Source organism: Exophiala dermatitidis, assembly GCF_000230625.1.
Source record: "Exophiala dermatitidis NIH/UT8656 unplaced genomic scaffold supercont1.6, whole genome shotgun sequence".
Lineage (NCBI taxonomy): Eukaryota > Fungi > Ascomycota > Eurotiomycetes > Chaetothyriales > Herpotrichiellaceae > Exophiala > Exophiala dermatitidis.
The window spans coordinates 30379-53486 of record NW_008751651.1 but is presented as its reverse complement, the minus strand read 5'-3'; the positions used below and the strand labels follow the sequence as shown (position 1 = coordinate 53486).

The 23108-nt window shown below is 51.2% G+C and overlaps 11 protein-coding genes across 11 annotated transcripts; 3 read left to right on the top strand and 8 right to left on the bottom strand.

Moving 5' to 3' along the window:
- Positions 1–159: 159 nt before the first annotated feature.
- HMPREF1120_06856 (uncharacterized protein) lies at positions 160–1582 on the bottom strand (the record flags this gene model as incomplete). The annotated part of the gene is made up of 4 exons (XM_009161067.1): positions 160–194; positions 236–820; positions 866–1366; positions 1558–1582. 4 exons carry the CDS (start codon positions 1580–1582, stop codon positions 160–162), a joined length of 1146 nt encoding a protein of 381 aa, XP_009159315.1.
- Positions 1583–1993: 411 nt separating this feature from the next.
- Positions 1994–3115, bottom strand: HMPREF1120_06855 (uncharacterized protein; the record flags this gene model as incomplete). Its single annotated transcript, XM_009161066.1, has 3 exons — positions 1994–2175; positions 2249–2668; positions 2731–3115. The coding sequence occupies 3 exons, from the start codon at positions 3113–3115 to the stop codon at positions 1994–1996; spliced, it is 987 nt and encodes a 328-aa protein (XP_009159314.1).
- Positions 3116–4638: 1523 nt separating this feature from the next.
- HMPREF1120_06854 (phytanoyl-CoA hydroxylase) lies at positions 4639–5696 on the top strand (the record flags this gene model as incomplete). The annotated part of the gene is made up of 2 exons (XM_009161065.1): positions 4639–5514; positions 5565–5696. The coding sequence occupies 2 exons, from the start codon at positions 4639–4641 to the stop codon at positions 5694–5696; spliced, it is 1008 nt and encodes a 335-aa protein (XP_009159313.1).
- A 101-nt stretch (positions 5697–5797) lies between these two features.
- HMPREF1120_06853 (ornithine cyclodeaminase) lies at positions 5798–6799 on the bottom strand (the record flags this gene model as incomplete). Its single annotated transcript, XM_009161064.1, has 1 exon — positions 5798–6799. One exon carries the CDS (start codon positions 6797–6799, stop codon positions 5798–5800), a length of 1002 nt encoding a protein of 333 aa, XP_009159312.1.
- A 359-nt stretch (positions 6800–7158) lies between these two features.
- On the bottom strand, positions 7159–8877 carry HMPREF1120_06852 (uncharacterized protein; the record flags this gene model as incomplete). Its single annotated transcript, XM_009161063.1, has 1 exon — positions 7159–8877. The coding sequence occupies one exon, from the start codon at positions 8875–8877 to the stop codon at positions 7159–7161; it is 1719 nt and encodes a 572-aa protein (XP_009159311.1).
- Positions 8878–9642: 765 nt separating this feature from the next.
- On the bottom strand, positions 9643–13980 carry HMPREF1120_06851 (ABC bile acid transporter; the record flags this gene model as incomplete). Its single annotated transcript, XM_009161062.1, has 1 exon — positions 9643–13980. The coding sequence occupies one exon, from the start codon at positions 13978–13980 to the stop codon at positions 9643–9645; it is 4338 nt and encodes a 1445-aa protein (XP_009159310.1).
- Positions 13981–15943: 1963 nt separating this feature from the next.
- Positions 15944–16777, bottom strand: HMPREF1120_06850 (lysophospholipase II; the record flags this gene model as incomplete). The annotated part of the gene is made up of 1 exon (XM_009161061.1): positions 15944–16777. The coding sequence occupies one exon, from the start codon at positions 16775–16777 to the stop codon at positions 15944–15946; it is 834 nt and encodes a 277-aa protein (XP_009159309.1).
- A 172-nt stretch (positions 16778–16949) lies between these two features.
- HMPREF1120_06849 (uncharacterized protein) lies at positions 16950–17768 on the bottom strand (the record flags this gene model as incomplete). Its single annotated transcript, XM_009161060.1, has 1 exon — positions 16950–17768. The coding sequence occupies one exon, from the start codon at positions 17766–17768 to the stop codon at positions 16950–16952; it is 819 nt and encodes a 272-aa protein (XP_009159308.1).
- HMPREF1120_06848 (lactoylglutathione lyase) lies at positions 17187–18915 on the top strand. Its single transcript, XM_009161059.1, has 3 exons — positions 17187–17898; positions 17957–18427; positions 18517–18915. Exons 2-3 carry the CDS (start codon positions 18200–18202, stop codon positions 18802–18804), a joined length of 516 nt encoding a protein of 171 aa, XP_009159307.1. The 5' UTR covers positions 17187–17898; positions 17957–18199; the 3' UTR covers positions 18805–18915.
- A 367-nt stretch (positions 18916–19282) lies between these two features.
- Positions 19283–21711, top strand: HMPREF1120_06847 (acetolactate synthase I/II/III large subunit). The gene is made up of 3 exons (XM_009161058.1): positions 19283–19830; positions 19887–20056; positions 20166–21711. The coding sequence occupies exons 1-3, from the start codon at positions 19580–19582 to the stop codon at positions 21551–21553; spliced, it is 1809 nt and encodes a 602-aa protein (XP_009159306.1). The 5' UTR covers positions 19283–19579; the 3' UTR covers positions 21554–21711.
- A 556-nt stretch (positions 21712–22267) lies between these two features.
- HMPREF1120_06846 (uncharacterized protein) lies at positions 22268–23101 on the bottom strand (the record flags this gene model as incomplete). The annotated part of the gene is made up of 1 exon (XM_009161057.1): positions 22268–23101. One exon carries the CDS (start codon positions 23099–23101, stop codon positions 22268–22270), a length of 834 nt encoding a protein of 277 aa, XP_009159305.1.
- Positions 23102–23108: the final 7 nt, after the last annotated feature.

Sequence of the window (23108 nt, the reverse complement as noted above, 5' to 3'; positions counted from 1 at the left end):
CGACCGTGCGCCAGGCATAATCCACCGTCGTTCCCGAAATGACCTGCGTTGAGGTTGTCCGTGCCCGTCCAGCGCTCTTTGAGCTTCTTGATGATGGCTTGAACGGGCCATCCAGTGCGTTTCTGGCTATCCAACAGTCGGCTGACAACTTCACACCGATCATCGCCCCTCCTCAGCCATCCTGCGCCTGACTTCTGATTAGTCTCGTCTCCACCATACTTTTCCGGGAACATACTGTAGGAAATGGGGCCATATGCGTTCACCATGACAGCGTCGCTCTTTGCCGAAAATGCCAGCCCACAGATTGCGCGCGCGTGGTTCTCCAACTCGACTGGATCCGGGTCACTTCGGTTCAGGACCATGGTCACGACATGATAATAATGCATGGCGGCCACTGCAACTGTCAGAGATGATCTCCAGAACGGAGACAACGCACCTTGGCAATCTCTTATAAAACAAATCTTCGGAAAGACAACTCCGTCAGATTGATGGTAAGGTCGGAATGGCAGTGATGATTTCCAGCTTTCCAGAGCCTCTCGCAGTTGTTCCACCACCGCATGTTGGTCAAGGAAAACGGCATTGATGATGCGTGCCAGCAGCAATGTTGCTTGATTCGCATAATCGTCGTCACGAGAAGGATTGATGTCCACATTGCCCATATCTATTTTCAACGGACACCCATTCACCAAGGAAAAAGTGATATCCTCACGCATATAATTCCAAAGCCCTGCTCGGAGAACGGGTTCGCTTGGGAATTCAAAAGTCAGAGCTGGAATCAGACTAAATGCCCCAAAGAGGTGTCGATTGGGATCTTCTTCTTCTGCTTTCGTGTTAGCGAGAGACACCTGACGGGCGTAAAACTTACCCGCAAGAATCTCGTATGATCGCAGCAAGCATGTCGCCGCCAGCGCTGTGCCGTCCTTGGTGGCGGCGTCGTAATCATGGAGGCCAATCAGCAAGCGCAAGCATTGATTATGATAACGGTCCGCTACCGGCATGAACGAGGAATGACCAGTGCGAGCCTTATGCATCGCCGCGAAAGCAACCACGGCGCTCAGTAGCAAAGGGTTCTGCTGGGCTTGCTCTGCAACCACTGCACCGAAGGTCGAGTCGTGGTCGTTGAGATCGTACCAGGGCGACAAGACCTTCAAGTAGTGCTCGAAACATTCGGCAATTTCTTCATCCTGTAATGCTTTCCGTGGATCCTGCAAGGAAACCTCCGGGTCATGGTCGCTGGCTAACACTGGCGTTGAGTTCTTCCTTCGCCTGGCCACATTTTTCTGTACGCGGATTTTGATGGGCTTTGAATGGTCACAGAAACGTCCCGACCGTTCACAACGGCCACAAATTGGCAACGCCTCGTCACCTAATGAGGATTTGAGCGCCACAGCGAGACCGGGAGAAAGCGATGTCCCTTACATTTCAACTTGCGAAGTCGGCATGTTCTACTGCAGTGCGCTGCGATCAGTATTTGGCGCCAGTGGCCTGCACGGTTTCGCTTACCAGGCTATGCAAGGATTAGTTCGAGCGTGGACATCGTGCAGCCTGTAGACATACAATTCTTGCTAACGGTCTTAGCCATAGCCACGGTGGGTTCCTACATTTGGATCACAATGTCGACCGCAAAGACAGAAGTGTCACTGATGCGAGTCCAAATTGTAGGAAGTGGCAAAGTTGGAAGTCTGGAAGCGGTCGAAGTAGTGGCAGTATGGAAGCCGAGTGGATTTAGTACCTAGGTACATTGGATTGATTGTACAGGAGGCCAAGCCTTGTCAATTCTTCTTCATCCATTGGTTTGCGCCACAGATCTCGAACTTCTATTTAATATCAACTTTATACGATGTTACAAGATGGGGCATGGCAAACTGCCAATCCAGCAAACTCCGCATATCAACTGATCATTTTCGCAGTATGGCGCGAGCTCATCTGCTCTACATAACGCTAACCTCCAGGCTTTTCATCAACATTGACACTACATCACCCATCCAGCCTCCTAAGGAGCCTGGCCAAAGTCATAGAAGTTCCCGAAAGGTCGGTCGAGATACGAGTCAAGAGCCTGTTGCTGACTGACATAATTCGCTCTCACGTCCAACTCGGGGTGATCTTCCACAAGAGGTTTCAGCTCTTCTGCAAGCTCCACCTTCATCTGGTTGCGATACCAAGGAGCGAAGTGAACTGTGGCCAGTTAGCTGAGTCCGCCATTGTTTGCCGGAAAGGGGATCATACTCATGGCCAGCATGATTCTAACATCGTCCGTATAGTTGGGCATACCCGCATGCCACAGTCTTCAGATCGCGGACGATTATGCTGCCTTTGGGGATGAACGGTTGAGATGGTGCGCTCGTTTTCGACCTTTCCTCCAGCAAGGATTGACGAATACGCCCCGAGTTACGCTCACCATGCGCCCCTTCTTGAGCCTCAAGCCCGTAATCCTGGTGCGTCTCAAGCCACACTTCCGTCGATCCGTTCTCGGGTTTCATATCAACCAGGGGAACGTTCACAACCAGGGCAAATGGGTGGTCAGGATGCGCGAAGTCGGCATCTGAGTGTTCTGGCTGCCTTTGGGGCTCCGAGCCCAGTGTGGGAGGCATGGCCGAGTTGCCCGAACAAAATGTCAACTTCGGCCTTGGCCCAAGGACCGCTGATGTGATTTGAGTTGCAATTGGATCTTGAACGTGGCACGCGGTGTCAGCAAGTTCATGGAAATCGACCGTATGAGGCCGCACTTACTGAAGAAGATATCTGGATGGAAGTATTCCTCCACCGGAGGAGCGTCTTGTTGGAGGTTGCCAGGGTTGTAGTTGAAAGGACTGTCTTTGCCTCGGGCACGCAATTTCAGTGCATCCTCAACCATCTTCTTGTTCAACTTGTCAATGTTGACGGTGTCGACGGCATTCATAACGACCACCAGGCCGTCATGGCGCACCTGGCGGACGGCCTTTTCCAGATTCCGTTCATCCAGTCGACCTTGAGCCTTCTCCGTGAGACTGGCACCTATCGAGACAGGCTCTGCTCGCAGTGGCTGGAAGGAAGAGAAGGGACGCAGCAGAGATTTGATGCTCCTTGCTGCATTCTGCAATACGCGAGAGCGAGCAGGACAAAGCATCGAACCCATGGTCCAGAGTATTGAAATCGGCGAACTTGATGAGAGTTCAGTCCAGCCATCTGTCTGGGAAAAAGACTCCTTTTATGTCCATGGTGAGCAAGCCAGGCCCAGACTGAATGCGTTGTTACTCTGGTTTGGCCGACCCTCGGCCAAACATGACAAAATAGGAACGACAGAACAGGGGCGCGTCGTGATTGTGTGGGGAACCCTGCAACTCATCTTCGCGTAGTCACATGATGACCAACAAGGCTGGGTGCACACGCACGGGGCACAGAACGTAAAATCGGCAGTGTGCTCCTGACGGCAGTCAAAGCGAGTCCCTGGTGGAATATTCACCTATTTGTACACTTACTGCCATCTGCTGGTGTGGAATATCTTGTCCTCTGCATTTAGTGCGTATGCTGCGCCAATGCCAGTTTGACACCTCCTTCCGAACAATCAACCTGTTTCTCCCAGCACGCCTCTGCAACCCGGATACCCATGACTGCCTGATCTAGCCGAAAAGAAGAGCAGCGACAGATATCAAAGCAATGCGAAGGTCGGAGCATGCTCGGACCATGACTTATCTGTACTTGGGTGAACATTTCAGTATTTCAGCTGCTGAAACACGCAGCAACTTTGCTGCATAAGGTCGGAAGGTCGGAGAAGCCAACGGCTTTATGGCAAGGCCGTGTCGTGGGCGAGGCACTTGACTTCGCTGCAATGTAGTTGTACCTGGTATGCGCTTTGGCTTCACCAGGAGAAGTATGGCGTCTACAGTTGTACACCTGCATTGACCTTCGAGTTGTGACGCAATCTGGCTTGCATTGACGTGAGCTGCGTGCTTCACCTTGAAGGTATGTCCATGTTGTGTTGCATCGGGCGAACCACGTCTACAGGGAAATGGTGCCCAAGTCTGGCTTGGTCGAACGCAACAGCTGTAGACACCCATCTGGACGTCTTTGAGGCTGCATTGTGGCAACCAACCAGCTCGTAGATGACTGTCAGCTGAGTGAGGTCAATTTTAGTCCAGTCCAGGTGTGCGAACGCACGTACTGGAATGTCGCTTCCGAGTGGGTCCGCAGGTCCTCATCTAGCGTGCAAGATAGTACATTGTAGGATAACGTGTGATGATAATTCGACGTGAAACGCGAATCTAGAGAAGAAATTGTGGAGGTGGTGCGGGTTTCGATACTCCTTTGGCCTTCCTGGGCTCCTTTTGCGGGGGTTATTGGGGGACCCCGTTCCCAAATTTCCAGCTTCGGTCGACCCAGTTATTGTGGTAGAAGTCTTCCTGCACTGGCAGTTTGTGCGGAGATTGTTTACGCCATGCGGGAAGAATTCTATCATCGACTAGGTGCCCGAAGTCGATCACTATCGATCAGCTGGTGCTTCAAAAATCATGGCTCCGTCAGCTACCCACGTCCACAAGTGTTATTTAGTCGCACAAAGGAACCCAGATTTGATTTCCCTTGTTATATCTCCTTACCTGACATACCAGTCCCCGACAAATCAACCCACTGTGAGAGATTCCGTTATAATAAACAACCACAATGCCTCATGCAGAGTCACCAGAGCCCCAACGAATAAATGGCGAGAAGCTTTTTGTTAATGATGGGCCGCTGACTCCTGGAGAGATTGGGAGCCTCAAGCCAACAACGATTGACACTCCTATCGAAGAAGCTCGCCGACGCTATCAAGAGGATGGGTACCTCTTCTTGAAAGGACTGTTACCTCGTGACGATGTCTTGAAAGCTCGAGAGGAGTACTTCAAGTTGCTCTCCCCCAGTGGAGTCTTGAAACCTGGAACTAGTCCCGTCGATGGCATTTTCGATTCATCAAAGGATAAACTGGACTTTCCTGGAATTGGAGCCGGCTCTGCAGATTCCAATGGTCGTCCCACAGGGCCTCATCCTGAGGTAGCAACCATGTTCGTTGATCTGGCACTTCAGGCTCACACTGAGCCATGGTATAAGGAGAAATTTTGCAAACATCCGGCTCTGCGCGACTATATCGCCAGATTAACCGGTTGGGGAGAAAATACCCTTGGTGTTCGGAGAACACTACTGCGAAACAACACTCCGGGGAATAAAGCCATCGGTGTCCATTACGACCAAATATTCTTGAGATATGGAGACGACTCGGCAGTAACTGCCTGGGTCCCGATTGGGGATGTCTCGAAACAAGGGGGTGGATTGATATACCTGGAGAAAGGACATACCCTTGGCGCAGAGATTGAAGAGGAATTCACCAGGAAAGCCAAAGCTTCTGGACTGACCGACGAAGAAGCAAAGAACGCGTTTAATCAGAATATGATGTCCGGAGGCATGCTCGCCGATGGCCCTGCCGAATTTGCACGAAGATATAATCGACGTTGGCTGCTGACCGAGTACGAAGCTGGCGACGTGGTTCTTCACAATTCCTATGCGGTAAGAAATATTCCCCAATTGGCATTTGGTTATGCTGACAAAAGACATAGATCCATGCATCAACCATCAACCATGACCCCGAAGATAAGATTCGACTCGGAACAGATCTGAGGTTTGTCGACAACAGTCGTCCATGGGACACTCGTTGGGGGAACGACTACCGGTTCAATGATGGTGTTTGAAATGGCATTCACTCCGTTGGTGACCTATTAGCTCGTGTACTCCCGAAGTGGTAAACCAATTTGACGAGTGGGAGATCGTTGGAAGTCTTCAGTATATGTCATCAAAAATCATCCACGGAGAATCCCATTTTCTCCTTCTCCGCCATCGTGAGCAGTTCCCGTGCAATTGTTATATCCATAAGACCCAAACCAACACATTTGAACACTAAATTCCCCTCCGTTTGCAACGGTTCGTCATTCTCGAGCTCGCCAACCTCGACAAGCTGGTCTTTCGTTACGTTTGCATTGATCAGTTCACCTGATTCTGTCAGACATCCTTCTTTGGTGTCGACATAGATGCGGCCTCCAGAGAGAAGTGTCCGTGAGTCAACTTCCTGCATGGAGGGCTTGTACGACCCGATCAACGAGATAAACCGTGGTCTGGCGTCCAAATAGGTATACGGGAAATGAGGCGTAGTTGCGGGAGTGCAGCAGAAGATGACATCCGCGTCCGTCAGCACCCTTCGCAAGTGTGCGTCGTAATCGACGTCTGTCTTCAAAAGCAGATTGAAGCTTGTGCCCGGATACGCCTCTGACAACTTCGCAAACAGCTGCTCCATCCTGCGGGGGCTGCTTCGATTAACAACTGTCACACGGTCGACCTTGCTCAGCAAAAGGGCTAGGTTAACATGCCACTCAGCCTGTCTCCCTGCTCCGAATACCACAATGTTCGTTTTCTTGTGCACAAAACGAACATAGGGGATCATCACAGCCAGCGACGTTCGGAAAGCTGTGACTTCCATGGCGTTCAAAACGCCGACCAGATCACCTTCTGGTGTGAAAACATTGATCGCGCCCTTGAGGCTACCCCCAGAATCGAGAGTCACGACTTTGACGGCGGTTGAGGTGGTGAGTGAGCATGGCATAAAAAGGGACGTATTGCCCAACTTGGTCACAATTGCTGCTCGTTCGGGTTGATGAATGTTTCGTTCTTCGGGGGCCAGGTGGTGGCTCCGGGAAAACTCTCGCAAAACATCGTGGAGGCGGTGAAGAAGGCGCCGGGCTTCCTCTGGGGAGAGATTTGAGAGGAGTGAGAACACTTCCTTCTCTTTGAGGATCAACATGGCTGGCACCGTATTGTTGCGCCGTTGAACAAGTTGTTACAATGTAGTAGAAATAATAAGTTGAAGCTTTAAGCCGATGTCGGCGGGCTTAGGCGTGGAATTGTCACGAGAGTGTTTCCCAGTTCAAGTTGCTGCGGCCGCCCGTATTATTGGCGGGCCGTCTAAAAAGTGCAACTTTATTTGCAAAGCTGAAGCTGTACAGACCCCCGAAGGATGCTACTTTGACAAAATACCTGGTAGCTTAGCAAGTCAAGTAATTTACAGTACAAATTCTCGTGAGTCATGTTTTCCGTAATCTATGGCAGTCTCGATCTTTGCGGCAATTCTTCTACACTGCAAGCCAGAAACCACGTCCGACCTCAGAAACTATTCTTGAGGGTGATGACGCTGGTGTACACCATGCAGCCCAGTCCTAACACCACAAACGCGATATCTCCAGCTTTGGCCCAACTCGACCGGGCAACACCCAGATAATGCAATAGTGGAGGGTAAATGTATACCAGTGGCACGCAGCAGACCGAACCAATGAGGGCCACAAATCTGTCTAGATTGCTGGCGCCCAAGATAGAGATCGAGGCACAAAAGACAACCAGGACCGTCCTGAAACCGTTCTTCTTCCATTTGGTCAATGTGTCTCTCTTGCCCGAACGCCGACCGAATATCATGCCCTCAATGATGCGCAGGGCGGGGAAGAGCTGGACAGGGGTGCCCGCTAGTACCGCAATAGCGTAAAGGAATTGCACAGCGTTGACAAGTTTGTTGTCTTGCGGAAAATTGGAAATGACCTCGATCTTGGTTCCGGCTCCGAAGGTGGCGTAACAAAGTGCTCCCACAGAGGTGAAAATGACCGTGATTATCAGCATGATTGTCCACAAGAGCGGCTCGAATTTCTCCGGGTGTTTCATCGATGACTGGATGGGAAGGATGAGGCCGATGCCCTCAAAAGTGAAGATGGCAGACCCGATTGTCAATGTGAAATGATCCGGGTTGAACAGTTGCACGGTTTTGTGAAGTCCGTGATCTGCGAGGGTGGCAATGTCGTAGTAATAAATATAGGCAAGACCCAGCAGGATGAAGACGTCTGCCAGCAACGCCGCAGGACCGAGTTTGGAGATGTTGCGTATAAAGGCGAGGGGGATCAGGCCTAGCAGTTGGAGCGCGATGAGGACATTGGTGGATAATGGGTTTCGGCCTTTGGTGACGGCCACCAGAAAAGAGTGTAAATTCTGGGCAACAAACACGGTACCTGCGCAGACAAATCCCAACTGAGAGATTGTGACCGAGCCCAGAATGATATCTCTCATTCTCCGTCCGCCGATTGCTTCGCCGAGTTCACCGTATCCGTTTTTGGAGTGCACCTGCCGGCACTGCAGTAGTAGATGGAATGCCAACGTGGTAATGACGGACACGGCCAGGAGTGTCAAGGAAGAGAACAAGATCCCGCCGTTGTTGAATGCTTTTGGCAAGAACATGATTCCGGTACCGATAAAGGCCTTTAGCAGGGTGAAAAAAGTCTTGGTCATGCCGGCATCTCCTTTCTGTTCCCTTCTCGTGGTCCGTCGCCGGCCAAGAAGAGGTCGACGTTCGCCGGGCGTTCGACCCTCTTCCTCCTCATAGTCCTCGATGGCTGATTCATCTTCCTCCGAGTCCTCAAGATCCTCGCCCGCAAAACTTCCGTAGAGTGAAAGAAACTCGACAAAGTTTCGCGTCACTGGTAGAACAGCGGGATTAAACCTCCCGTACTTTTGCTTGATGAAAGCTCGACGAAAGCCTCCGGGGGCAAGATGCTCGGACACAGAGGTATCTGCAAGCGGAGGTGGTGCCTCGGTTGTTGGATGGGAAATTGTAGCAGCCCGTTGAAGGGGTTTGCCTCGCTGATGGATTTTGTACAAGTCTCGCGTCATGTCGCCACCTTGTAGCTTGAGCGACGACTCCGCTTCCTCGCGAGATCTCCCGGCGGCCTCTCCATGATTGTGGTCGCTAACAGGATCGAACTCGGCCGTATATCCTGACGGCAGGTGGTTAGAGATAACACGCGCTGCCTGAACTTCCTCATTGGAAAGGGAGGGGTCCGCCATGGCTGCCTGTCCCGATCCACAGAGAAGGCGAGTTGTGATCGGCGAAGACACTCAGAAGCTGTGGAAGCAGACAAGCCGAATGGTGCCAATGATTAATTTAAACGTGACAACAAAACGCTGCGGTGGTTTCAGTGAGCTTCAAGTTCCAAGTTTACGGGCGGTGAGAAGATTTTCCAACGTCATCGTTACGATCGAGCCTCAGGAACGGTGGAAGGGTGCGTTTTGATTGGCGGGCACCAGCAATCCGGGGTAACCGCGTCAAGGAGAGGAAACAGGCAAGCAGTTGGACCTTTTGTGCACTTTTGTTAGCCCTGTTACTCACGGCCCCTCGGGCCATCATTATTAGGCGGCTGCTCCTCTCTTATAAGCGGCATTCCTCGCCAGGAGCGCCACCCCCGCCGCCTATGCAAGCCTGAGCTAGCGCCTGGTTGCTCGAAGTCCTCAGGGCCTTGCCGCCTATCAACCCCAAACTTCCATCTCCAAAGAACTCGATCAAACAACATTGCCGCCCAGCACAGACGTCTATGTCCCGTACAATGATCTTTGAGTTCGCCCGGGCAAGTGCTTGAAGCAATCATCATTCAAGTCTATTTGGGGCGAAGCCCTAACCGAAAAAATCTGTCTATCCGCATCGCAAGATGTCGGTCAAACCGCCGATTTATGTCCTCGAGCCGCCTTCGCGGCCATTTTATCCCTATCTATGAGCAAAGCTTCCCTCTATGCCATCCATTCACCTCAAAACGCCGCCAGATTGTCACTCTGGCTCTAAAACGCAACCTCAGCTGGCTTTCCCTGACTAGCAACTCGGCCAGCCGATAAAACAACGCAGAAATCGGCACTTTCCATTGCCGCGGCGCGATGTGCAATCGTTATGATCGTACTTTCGTGCAGTTCCTCCTTCAGCACACGATGGATCTCACTGGAAGTCTCCAAGTCGATACTGGCCGTGGCCTCGTCCATGATCACAATTGAACTTCGTCTCAAAATTGCCCGAGCAAGTCCCACAAGCTGCCTCTGTCCTTGGCTCAAGTTGCGCCCTCCGCTGTCGATTGGTGTTGATAGCGTCCACCCATACTTTCCGCACACCCTTGACACGACACTTTCACAAGCATAGTCGGAGTGTTCTTCCATAGGATCCAGATTATGTCGCAGCGTGCCTTGAAAGAGGATAGGGTCTTGGGCCAGGAAGGTGATGCGACTTCGCAGGGCTTGCTTTTCAACCTTTGCAATGTCAATGCCATCGACTAAGATTCGTCCGCATTCTGGAGTGATGGTCGCCAACAAGGCCAAAGCCAAAGTCGATTTGCCCGAGCCAGTCCTCCCAATGATCGCATTGGTTGTCCCCCCTTTGATTCGCAGAGAAACATTGGTTAGAGCTGGTTCGAGATGAGGCTGGTACCGAATCGTGACGTTCTCGAATATAATGTCACTGCCGTATCTTGGCCAGGCCGCGGGCGGCTTGAGAGAACCGGGATCTTCTTTTTCGAGATGGAGCAGCTCAACGACCCGTTCCACACTGACAAAGTCAAGCTGGAGCTGACCGTATTGTTTGCAGATTGCATGGGTTGACTCTACGAATTTGTCCGCCGCGACGAGGACGAAGGCAGTCAGGCCGGCCGACAAATTCGAGCAGATGGCGAGCAAAGCCAAAAGGAACGTCGAGGCGGCTGATAGCGTATCGAAGCGGTACATCAGCCAGGCCTGCAGACTCCAGTAGAAATGATCCATCTTCTGGAATGCGTCTGTGACTTGGATATTGCGCTGCTGGAACTGCGGCTGGGCACAGAAAGCTCGGACCGTCATAAGCCCATTTAGGAGCGCCCCAAAATTCGACATGAGGGGGCTTAACGAGACCATCTCGAGACGTCGCAGACTTTGCGATGCAGGAATGAAACGCAAGAATATCATCACAAACGCGATGGTCAAAGCAATGGCAAAAATCAAGAATAATGGTGTGACACTCCCGATGACCACCATGGAAGATATCCAGGCGACCCCGTACCATATGACGATCAAGAACTGATCGGCGATATTGCCATCGATCGTGCCAACGTCAGAGGTAAGACGGTTCATGAGTCTTCCCACAGGTGTTACATCGTAGAAGTGGAAAGTCGCATTGCTGATCCGGTCCATTATTTCTCTGAACATTCCGCGGGCGGCAGTGTAAGTCACCACAAGCATAGATACCTGGGAAAGGACCAATGCCAGCGTCTCGAGAAGCACAATCACAAGGAATCCAATCAGCCATGGCTGAACATTGACTGCAGGATTTGGAAACCTGTCGAAGAAGCCAGCGATGGGGTTTCGGAAAACATGGATGCTGCTGTCGGTCTGCAAGCCTAGGACCTGGTAGATGGTCCAGTTGTATGCCTCGCCCCATTCTTTCAGGAACCAGCTCTCACTGACATAGGTAATGCGGCACAAAGCGGCAGTCACAACCACCACCAGCCACCAGATCAATCTGCCTGCTTTGATATACTCCCAGTACACAGCCAGCTGCACTCCGCCATGCACTCTGTGCTCCTCATCGAGGAACTTGTCGGGAACAGCGGCTGCCTGCTCCTCGCTGACCTGTGCGTCTTGGACGTCCTCGGAGCTGGTCACCGGATACGCAGGAGCCCCAAGTTCTTCGTCGGAACGATGCAATATTGCCGAGCCATGCGTTATCTCGACGAGCTGCGTCGCCACATGTTGACAGATGTCGGTGCGATGAGTGACAAGGACCACAGTTCTTCCTTGAAGCAGGCTGCCCGTTAGACATTTCGAGACTATCCATTCTGCCGTTTGTTGATCCAACGCGCTCAGGGGATCATCCAGAAGTAGAATCTGGGCTTGACTGTAAACTGCTCGTGCGAGAGAAACTCTGGCTTTTTGTCCGCCGGACAATCCGATCCCGTTCTCTCCAATATGTGACAGGTCACCGTTTTTGAAATTGACCAAATCTTGAACAAGCGCGCAGGCTTCCAGGGTTTTCTTATAGCGACTCTCCTGGTATGGTGCATTGAAGAGGATATTCTCTCGAATACTCATGCTCTGAAGCCACGGTGTCTGAGCACAATATCCGATAGGTGCATGGTACGGCTTTAGAAGTTCGCCCTCAAGCAGATCAAGCTCACCTAGCAGAGCCTGGAGCAACGCTGTTTTGCCTGCTGCGACTGGACCATACACCACCGTCAAGCCTTGAGGGAAAGCGATATTCAAGTGCCGCAGAACTGGGCGAGGGACTCCTGGCCATGCAAACGTAGCATTCCGCAACTCAAGTCGGTCTTCTGTTGGACCTCTGATTTCCTCCTCGGCTTTGTCGGGCTCCGAGACAAAGTCCTCGATGCGTCCGACTGCCACTGACGCGTCAAGCATTACGGTGATGAGGGTTGGAAGTTCTCGCAAATTTGTCTGCATCAGCGCGAATAGTTGTAGAGCTGGGAACGCCACATCGACTCGCAGCTGTTGACCTGCCAGAGCCGTGTAGGCATAGAAACAGGCGACTGGAAGCATGCCGCTGGCGATGGAGCTGACAAATTTGATGGCACAATTCCACAGGTAGGTGATGATTTTCAGCCGGAGCTCTTTCTGTCGAGCGGTCATCACATCGTCAAGCCATTTCAGATGCCATCCATACCACCTCAAATGTCTGATGGCTTCCACGTATTCCGATATTTTCTGTAATTTCGTGTCTGTTGCTTTTCGTCGCTCCTTTTCCCAACTGATCAGCACTCGTGCCAATATGTAGTTCAAGAGTTGCGCAATGAATACGACAGCAACGCCCACTAAGCATGACCAACCAAGTAAACGCCAGATGAGGACAATGGAGAGGACCAGACCGAGGGGCTTGTTGATTAGTGTCTGAAACTCCCAGAAGCGCTGAGCAACCTGATAAACATCATTGCGCATCAAGTTGAGGATCTTTCCTAGAGAGGCCGCTGCCTTGTCTTCAGTGACGGGCTTCTGTTTGGATTTGTATAGTGTTTGCAGCCACTGGAGGAATTTGTGACCTCGTTCTGCAAGAGTTGGTGGATCCTGATCCTGAATGTGGAGAGGCTGTTCTGTCTGAGGCAAAGGATCTAGATCGCGCGGATCCGGCTCATCGGCGATAATGTCACTCGCATAGTCGGCGGCCTTCTCTTGGGTCTGGGGGTCGAAGCTGCCCAAGATCTTTCTGTTCAGCGTCTTTTCGTACAGCATGGTAATCATTTCACCTCGAGCTCGTTCGTAGCAACGTCTTCCGAACCATAGACTGAAAACCGCACTCTGCGCTGCCATGAGTCTGACCACGAGCATAAGCAGCGCAAAGGTGATGGCAGGGCGCTTGTTGAAGTGGATGACCTCCATCGCTTGAAGCAACTTTTGCAAAATCAATGGAGCAGAATAATTCGCGGTCAGCTCCAAGATGGCCAAAAAGGTGAGCAGAACAAGGTCAATCCAATTCGCCGCTAACAAGCGCCGAATGACAGTTCCCTTCAATTCGCGGAATGCCTCGTGCAAATGTTGATGCTGGAATTCATAGCCGAGGGACCATACATCCTCATCATGTAGTTGTCTTTGAGTCCCGAGTTTGATCAATGGGCTCATCCAGGACACTGTCATCCATTGAAAAAGCGTGAGGTTGTCTTCCGGGGATCGGTAGGCGTTGCTGGGCGCCGTGAAAGGCCGGCTGACACCTGCAGAAACGCATTCCGGGTCTCGCAGGGGTTGATTAATTACCACCAGCAAAGCAAGGACAGCCAGAAGCGCGCTTGAGCCACTACTCACGCGTGCCTTTCTTGACAGATCAAGGGGAAAGTTGAAAGCAAAAGGAGCGATTCCCACAATGGCAATGGCCCCAAAGTCAAGAAGCAGAGGCACCGATACAGTCCTGGGCCGCAACAGCACAACATACAATACTGCGGCTGCCCATAGACAAGCAGTAGTGTAGAGCCACGGTATCTCCAAAGCGATGATGACCTGGCTTACAACCCCCACAGCCGACAATATTGCAAGGGCCACCGCTGTCCATGATATCGGTTCGCTCGTCTGCTTCGTCCCAGCACCGACGGTGGGTTCCTGAACGAAGGGCTCCGGCCAGGGAAAGCAGAAAGGGAAACGTTTGTTAGATCCGGACCTCATTGTGTTTTATGTAGGCCATTTCATGGCTCGGGCGTAGTTGGAGTACCAAGTCGCACAACTCCGACGGCGTCAGATGAGCAAGATCTGGCAGAGCTTATCTCGGGCGAGGCTGAGGTAGCGACAAAGTATAGAACTTTTTCGGACCAGAAGCCGGGCTCGTAACTTTGTCGTCTACTGCTGCGAGCCAGGGTGTTTTTCCGGGCAAGCACACGATTGGATAGTGACGGAGGTGAAGATCGAGGGTCGAGTTTTGACTTTTGAAATGAGCTTGAGGCTGGGGAAGACAGCCAAGACACCTTTACCCCTCTGGGGAAAGGTGGACTCCGAGGTGGTGAACTCGGTGATTCAAACGGCTAGTGAACAATAAAACTTCCGACGGTATCTGTGGTATTATGATGGCTATGGAGGATGGATTCAACATTGCTCCCACGTCAGCGCCCAGCCGATCTGTGCCGCTTCACAAATCACTTGTCTCGACTCACTCCCCTGCATTGCATGTCTTGTGGACGCAGCCACGAGATTGGCTCAAGACCTACCAAAAGTTGATCGCGCTTAGTTATACTCCCTCCGCGGCGTAGGGTAGGACTTGACGCTTTTACTTCGGCCAGTGGCTCTGCCTGGATACTCCTGTGCTGTGAGGGCCGCTCTGAGCCATTCAGTGTGAGCTGAGACATGAAACGATACCCTATAAATATCAAGCATAGTCATGGACTGCAATGAATGAAGGTAGGTCTAGACCTCTCGGTCTGCAACGCCCCCTGCGGAGGACACTGGTCGTGAACTCCTGTTCCTGCGCTGAAATATCCACCACTGCTGTACGAGATTTGCTCGGCGGCAATTTTCAGGCTGCGACATTGATGCGCTGTCCTGCCGTGCTCAAGCTTCAGTTTGAGACTGCGGCGATCCTTTTCAACCTTCAACCTCGTCGCCACCTTGGCCTTCTGGCGCGATCAAAGCCGTGCCGTCCTCTTCAATATTCTCGCCACACACCAGTTGAGGCGGCCGTGCTCTTGTTGGGGAGCCTTTCTCGAAATGCCGAGGAGGAGGAACCGTGGCACCTGGTGGACATCGAAAGTTTTATCCTTCGAGAATGTCGCCGAGAAGAGATTCGCGGATCAGGCCTCAACGAAGTAAGAAGCGGCCTCTGGTTGCAAACAAGGTAAAACGGCCGTTGCGCGCAGCCGGAATAACCAAAAATAATCCTCAGGCACGCCCAGCAGCGCCGAAAAGCTTATAATTCGCGAGGAGGCAAGTACCAGGTGCCTAATTGTCCGGCGCAGTCCTGCTGACAGCGCGTCGCAAATTGATTAATTGACGCCGCCTAGAGCGTGGTGTTAGCATAGGTAGAGAGCTTTATGAATTCCATATTCCACGTTGGCAGCATACTTTAGGAGCAGCGATAATGCCGTGAGTCCATAACTGCCTTTTCTCCTCTGCAAATGCCTTACATTGACTCTCCAGGTCCCGCGCAATGAATCGTCCTGCCACTCCTCCTCTCAACGGGTCCCTCCAGTCACAAAATACCACGTTCGATGTGATAGTCTGTCAGCCGCTTGACAGCAGAGATCCCCACCATTGGGCGATCCATATTACCTCGCCCACTCGTCGGGGCACACTTCATCAGGTTCACGATAAGATCGGTGGCCGCGGCTATCATGTTGCCAACGCACGTTAGAGAGTGCGGCCGAGCCACGCCCGACTTTATCGAACCCGTGTTCGTATCGGCCATATTCCCCCGGCAAATTTGCGAAGAATTCGCAGGCTTATGCAACGTTGGCCAGTCAACAATATTTCGGCATGCTGGAATTGCCAGAGTTGGATAATCGAGATCATTTTGTGGTTGCGCGTCGCTCAAGATCTGCGGGTTAACCGGCGGGCGCTTCGTCGGCTTATGGCGATGAGAGAGGGCTGGCAGTAATGGTGCTCTGCAAGACTTTGGGGGAAAAATCATTTCGTGAGCCCATTACATGGGCTGGACCAGGATCCCGACATTGTTCCGGGCATTATTATTGTCGTGCTTGCGCATATTTGTATTCAGAAAGTCGACCATGTCAGCCACACCTTGTGGCTCGTTGATCCAGTGGCCTCCATCCTGATACTCGTACAATTGAGCGTCAAATCGTAGGGAATGCACGAGAATATCCCGCATTCGCTTCCCATTCTCGATAGGGACAACACCATCGTCGATTGAGTGCCCGAGAAAGATGGGGGTGGACTGCAGAGACAGCGAGGGTCCTTTCTTCGGGTATTGAGCAGAGTACATCTTGTGGACTGCACTGATCAGTCGGGCATTGCCGGCACCAGATGAATCCAGATCCTCGACAATGCTAGCGAAAGGCATCCAGCTAGATATTCCGATGAGGCCCGCGAAGCTTTGGCCGTCAGCGAAGAAGGTTGACAGTGCTGTCGCAAATCCCTGGCTGATTCCTCCCAAGAAAATATTCTCTCGAGGAACAAGACTCTCTTCGGCTCTTATTACCTCCGCAAGGCCGGCGATGCTTTGTTTCAATCCTTCTGTTTGAAGTTCGACTCGCTCATCGGGGTTTTCGACAGACCACATATCGAACCATTGAGACATGGTGGTGTCAAACCGTTTGGAGTGGAGGATCGGTGCCGTAGGGAAGACCCATCTGGTGCCTGGAAATAAATCTGGAAGTGTACGTGGTTGTCCAAGAGGCTGGGAAGCCTCGCATTCAAAGAATTCGTCCGCAAACTCTTGGGCATTGCTATCTCGGCCATGGAGGAAGATGACAGTGTGGCTGTGTTTGGCAGTTTCTGGCTGGATAACAACGGCCATCTGCATAGCGTGTTGGCGGTATTATCGTGGTTGAGCAGAACATAAGTACGAAGCAGCAGAGTAAATTAGAAGATGGGGATGATAACGGAAATGCGTACTTGAGTAGGGTCCAAAACTTGGCGCTATATTTGGTGTCTAGTAGATCTCCGGATACTAAGTTACTATATATATTTCACTCCTTAAATTGATCGTCCAAATATTTTAGGTTCAACGCTCTCCCGAGATAAGCATTGACATTCAAGCCGAGCCATTCTTTAATCTGTGGGGGCAGCTTTTCTTTCGTAGCAGCGTCCAGCTTCTCGCTCCAATTGACTTGCTGGCGCAGAAAGGGTGCTGTATAGTAACCAAACAACAACGCCCGGTCTTCCTGCGAGATGTTTGCGCCACTTGTGTGCCATACCCTCCCATCCATGACCAAAATTGACCCTGCCTTCGCTTCAAACGGCTTGAGGAGCTGCTTCGCATTCCGCGGTATCTGACTCTCGTATTCCCATTTGTTGCTCCCAGGAATGTACAACGTTGCCCCATTCTCAAAGTATACGTCTGTCAGGCACCAAATAACATTTAATGCCCACACCTCCTTCCAAGGGTCCGGCACAACAAGGGACATATCAGAATGGAGGCCCATGGATTTGGAGCCGGGTCGAGCAATGTTTGCCGTGAAGTTTGAACTAAGGAATTCGGGGCCGAGTACCGACTGGACCATATCAATGGCAGTAGGGTGCTGGATGAGTTCCATAAAGATTTCGTCCAGTTGCATCAAATAGAATACCCGCACGTTACTGGGGTTCGGATCCAGAAATTCGAGTCGAGTGGGGTCTCCTTGTTTCTCGCTGGCCTCTTTGGCTTTCCAGAGACGCTCCAGAACATGTTTTGTTTCGTCCTTTGTCAGAACATCCGGTATAACACACCAGCCTTCTTCCTTGAGGTGCTCCTTTGCCGCAGTGGTGTCTCGGGCATTGTTTGAAACGCTCTGCTGGATCGAACCCATCTTTACACGCGGGATTGTTTGAGTTGGCTTGTGTCGGTGTATTTGAGTCGGTGTATTTGACCTTGTGTACGTTTCTGTATGAATTGTCTTCGTTAAACGCTGCTGGCTCTGGCATACTATATACTTGAATGTATGCTCTACTAATGGATCCCTCTTCTACCCCGTATGCCACTAACTAGTTGTGGCAGGGAATAGAGGCAACTTGATACCCCGCAAATCTTGACAAAAAGGCCATCACTAGGACGTATTATCTCTGACTAATTCTTGTGCATTGCTGGCACTTTCAGGGGAGTTGAGTCCTGGCTATCACCCGAGCACAAAGCTTCCTCCAAATAATTGTCTGCGAATAAAGCCCTTCAGCTACATTCTATGAGTATCAGCTGGGTTGCCATTGCCCTTCAAACCAGATCGGCTCTCCTCTATTTCGTGCCATGACGGACGACACTAGCCAGACCTACCGCTGGAAATTCAATCATGTCAGTATCCGAGTCTCAGATCTTGATAAATCACTCTTTTTCTACGAGGTTGTGCTGGGAATGAAGAGGATGACACTGCTCCCTTTCGATGATTTAACTATTGTGCTTTTGGGCTATGTCGCCGACAGCGATGGTGAGGCATTGCTGGCTCGGGAAGGAGTGTTGGAGTTGGTGCATTCCAAGGTATGTCTTCTGATGCATTGAAGCTGAAATGGAGATCCTGCCACAAAGGAGAAGTCCAAGATAGTTGCTGAGCCTTTGCACGATACTAGCATTCCAAGCCTTATGCGACCAATGCGATACGACACCCTGAGCTTGGCTTGGCAAAGCTGTGTTTCGCAGTTCCAAACCTGGAGGCATGCATGACCCGCATAAAAGAGTACAACGTCCATATTGTGAAAGAGCCTGGTTCCATTGAGGGCGAGGAGGAGATCGCGAAAGCCTTGGGTGCATCACTGAGCAACCATGTTATCTGCAGCCGGAAGCTTCATGAATCACTCCAGGCTGTCGGTTTTGTTGAGGATCCTGATGGTTATCTTCTTGAGCTGGTCCAGTTTTAGAAATTTCCGGCCATATATGTTACTTTCCTGCCTGATTTGGAAGCAGTTCGAGGCAGTCATGGACAGGAGTCTGTGTACAGAAATGAAATGATTTGAGGACCGTTTAACCCCACAATCCTCCATGACGGAAGTCTGCGTACAGTAGGAATCAAATAATGCGGGGGTCAGCGCATATACCCTGGTATACTTCGTAATACTGTTCCCTACCTACCAGGTACCTACTAGTAGGTACGGTCCTCAACTCAATGTGCACATTCTATACCATGAGTAACAACTTGAAGCCAACGATTTGTCAAACCCGAGAAGGCTGCAAGAAGCTAGGAAGGGCAAACTCCATGAATGAACCATTTCTCCGCATAATTCGAAACCTTATCCGGCGGGGTGCCATAACTAATCTGTGGGGAGACCTCGGCCCAAAACTTGCGGTGCAGTTAGTCAGGGTTTCGTGACAGTTCAAGTTTCATGCAAGGTGGATTATGGTCCTCATCCCAGCCTCCATTAATGGCATCAAAGGCCTTAGCTTCTAATTGGTCCTTTGACTCCAGGAGAGAAAGGTGAAAGAAGAGGTTTGTAGTGTTCAGCGACTGTGCCCGAGGTTATCCGTTCGAGCCTCTAGTCAAGGCAGGCCGATAGTTCTCAATTCTGAGCAGGATTGCTTGTCAGCATATAAAGCCACCACAGCGAACCCTCGACAAGGCTTTCTTTCTCTTGAAATTCTTGAGAGGATTGTTTTCTTGCAGAACAGTTAATTAACAATAACGATCGTGCCGGCACAATGAATTGGCAGCATCCTCCCAAGCGGGAGTTGCTTGGTGGTGACCTCGTTGCCCAATCATTGAAGCAACTAGGCGCTGAAGTGTGTTTTGGGCTGCATGGGGGACATCTGGATGCCTTTTTGGTCGGTTGTGAGCTGGCGAACATTAAAATTGTCGACACCAGACACGAGACCACTGCTGTTCAGGCAGCCGAGGCCTATGCTAAACTCTCTGGAAAAGTTGGCTTCTGCTTTGTCACAGCCAACAGCGGGTATGATAGAATTCTGCCACGTTTGAAATGTATCTGTCCTGATAACAGCACTTCAGCTTCAGCAACGCTCTTCCGGGGCTGGCAACGGCCTTTGCCGACCGCTCACCCATATTTGTGATTACGTCGTCACCACCCCTTCGCGATGCCGAAACGAATTGCCTTCAAGGCTTTCATGATCAGGTCGTCCTTGCAAGACCTCTCACAAAATTCGTCCACCGGGTCACGAGTGAGCATCGCCCCTTTTCTCCTTCCAAACGTGCCAGAGGAAAATGCTGCTATTCAAGAAAGAATTCATGTCGATTCGGGAGACAAAGCTAACGTCACTGATCTGCTAGATGTCGAAGAAATACCACGGATCATCAGCCATGCATATCGCACCGCCATTGGAGGTGTTCCAGGCCCAGTTGTCATTGACTTTCCAATCGATGTCCTCTTCCACCCTCCTCGGATGAACGCGCTTTCTTACGGATCTCTCACCTGCAGTCCGGCCATTTCACCCTATCCGGATCCATCCGCTCTGGACGAGCTTCTTGATATCTGGCAGTCGGCTTCCCGGCCCGTTATCATCGTCGGCACTGGTGCTGCACGCACAACGAGCAGAGAGTCCAAAACCAGCTTGCTTCTCGACCTTGCTGAGAAAACTAGCACCCCCATCTTCTACTCTCAGAAATATATCCCGGCTCTTCCATTTGATTCTCCATTCCGGGGCGGCTATGCCGGGCAACTTGCCCTCCTTCCATCGATCCAGAAGAATCAACCAGATCTCGTGATCCTATTGGGTGCTCGTACAGGCTTTCTACTAGGTGGCAGGTCAGGTGCCATTATCCCTAGCTCGGGATGTACTGTTGCCCAGGTTGACATCGATGCAACCGAAATCGGCAAGTCCACTGCCATTGACCTGGGCATCGTGTCAGATGCCAACAAATTTATTGTCGCCTTGCTGGATAAACTCCGTGTCAACAACCCCATCAAACCTCAAAATGGCTGGCTTCAAGACATTCAAGCCCTCAAGAATCAAAAATCGATATACGCTGATGACGAGGTTCGGTTGCCAGGAGGGAGGCTACACCCATTTTTCACCATGAAAGCCATTTACGAGGCCCTTCCTGAGGGCAGTATTGTGATTATTGATGGTGGTGAGATTGGAGTCTGGGCAGCTGAATTACTCGAGCATGCTCGTCCGGGTGGGGGAATGGTTTCCACGGGCTACCTAGGGTTCTTGGGAAACGGTTGGGGTTACAGTATCGGCGCAGCACTGGCCGCACCGGACCGGTTGATTGTCAACATCCACGGCGATGGCTCGGCGGGCTTTCACATTCAAGAACTTGACACATTTGCCCGCCACGGACTCAACGTCCTAACTGTAATCATGAACAACTACTACTGGGGCATGAGCGTGGCTGGGCAAGATTTGATTTACGGAGACGAAGATCCGGCACGAGTGGCGAGCACTCTGTCGCATAATTGCCGGTTCGACATTGTTGCGCAAGGCTTTGGATGCAAGGGTACTATTACACAGACCAGCATCGAGGAAGTCCAAAGTGCAGTGAAACAACTCACTGCCACGAAAGGACCTGGTTTGTTGAATGCCATCATCTCAAGGAATCCAATTACACTGGCCACTCAGGGGATGGTTGGAAAGACTACAGATAAAGATTGGATTGTGGTTCCATATTACGACAATGTCCCGAGACCATACTATAAAGAGAATACTGTGGTCTGAGAGAATAAATACCAATATCTTGAAGTTCTAGCTACCAAAAGGCTTGATTTGATTGCACGAGACGGGAAGGGTGGCCATCGCAGCAGCCACCTCTTCGGTATGGAGACCAAGCTTCGTCATTCTTATCTACATAAAAAAACAAGGAACTTACCCCTTTAGTAGCCGCTCTGGAGATGTTCTTTCCTGGCCTTTGAGTCTTGTTGATAATCGGCGGGATCTCCGTAACCTCGCTAAAATTTGTGCCGACAAATCAACATTGTCAGTAGTTGACACTCGCCTAGGAAGGATGCAAACACTGAACGGCCTTGAGGACGGTCTGTCAGCAGGAGCTGACAATTAATCTCCACAAATGTTCCATATGCATGTGTGGGGCCCCGCAATTTCGACCCCCTCCTTGCTGACCAGACAACGAACGTTCGAAAACGAGGAAGAGCAGTAGCATCCCCCCTCTATACTGTGCGTCTCTGGTTCCTTCCCACTGACTGTCGTAAGCCACAACTCCAGCTCATAGAGCTGCATTTTTGGATGGGGTAATCATTGCGAGTTGTCTGTTGGTTTCGCTCATATGAGGAGAGGTCATTTGTGGTGACTGCAAGTAAACCACCGTAGTAAGTTGCTGTTATTGTGTGACATTGTCCTGAAAGTTTTACAGCGGCTACATTCCACTGTTGGCAACATGTACACTGTAGCAACTCATATACCGGGTACAACTAATTACCCAGCAGTGTACAAGCCTTGTCTGTACGGTGTATGCTTGTGTGTGTCCCTGAAAGGCCCAATTGGATTATTCACCCTTTCCACATAGATACCCTCTCGTACTTCACCCTCCACACCTCCCAGCGCTCCGGTAGTGCAATATCCCAAAAGCCTCCGCACTTTATCAGACATTGTTGCCTCTACTTCAGGCCTTATTGACAGGAAATTATTCTCTTGCTGGCGGATGAAAGACCTCATGAAGAACATGAGTATAACGGGACGTTCACCCGTGGTCATCTCGTTAGGCCCTGTGGCATACCATAGACGGCTCTCAAATACCAAGGCGGTTCCAGCAGGTCCTTCGGCTGCAACGGTTCCGTCAATATTGAAAGGGTCATCGGGTGCAACGTCACCAACATGGCTTCCTGGGAAAATTCGTGTGCCGCCGTTTTCTCTGGTAATGTCGGTTAAAAACCACATGATGTTCAGACCATAAAAGAGGCTCCTCAGTGGAGGTTGTATGGCTACCTGATCGGTGTGAAGCATCATAGGGACATTTCCTGGCCGGGCAATGTTGGCGCTGTAGCTGTGAAGAAGAGCATGGTCACCAAGCAGCTCGGGGACCACCTCATCGACAAGTGGATGTTCAAGGAGGTCATGAAACTCCTTTCCCTTGTTGATGAGTGACCATATGCGCTGGTTAGGGGCGTGCGGGCCCCCATCTTTCTTCGCCACACCAGCCTCAGCCTCCCCGCGACCTTGTTGCTCGACTGCTGATTTCAATGTCTGAATCTGCTCCGGGCTGAGGGCATTCTGCACCAACCTATATCCAAATTGGCGTATATCAGCCATGACCTGG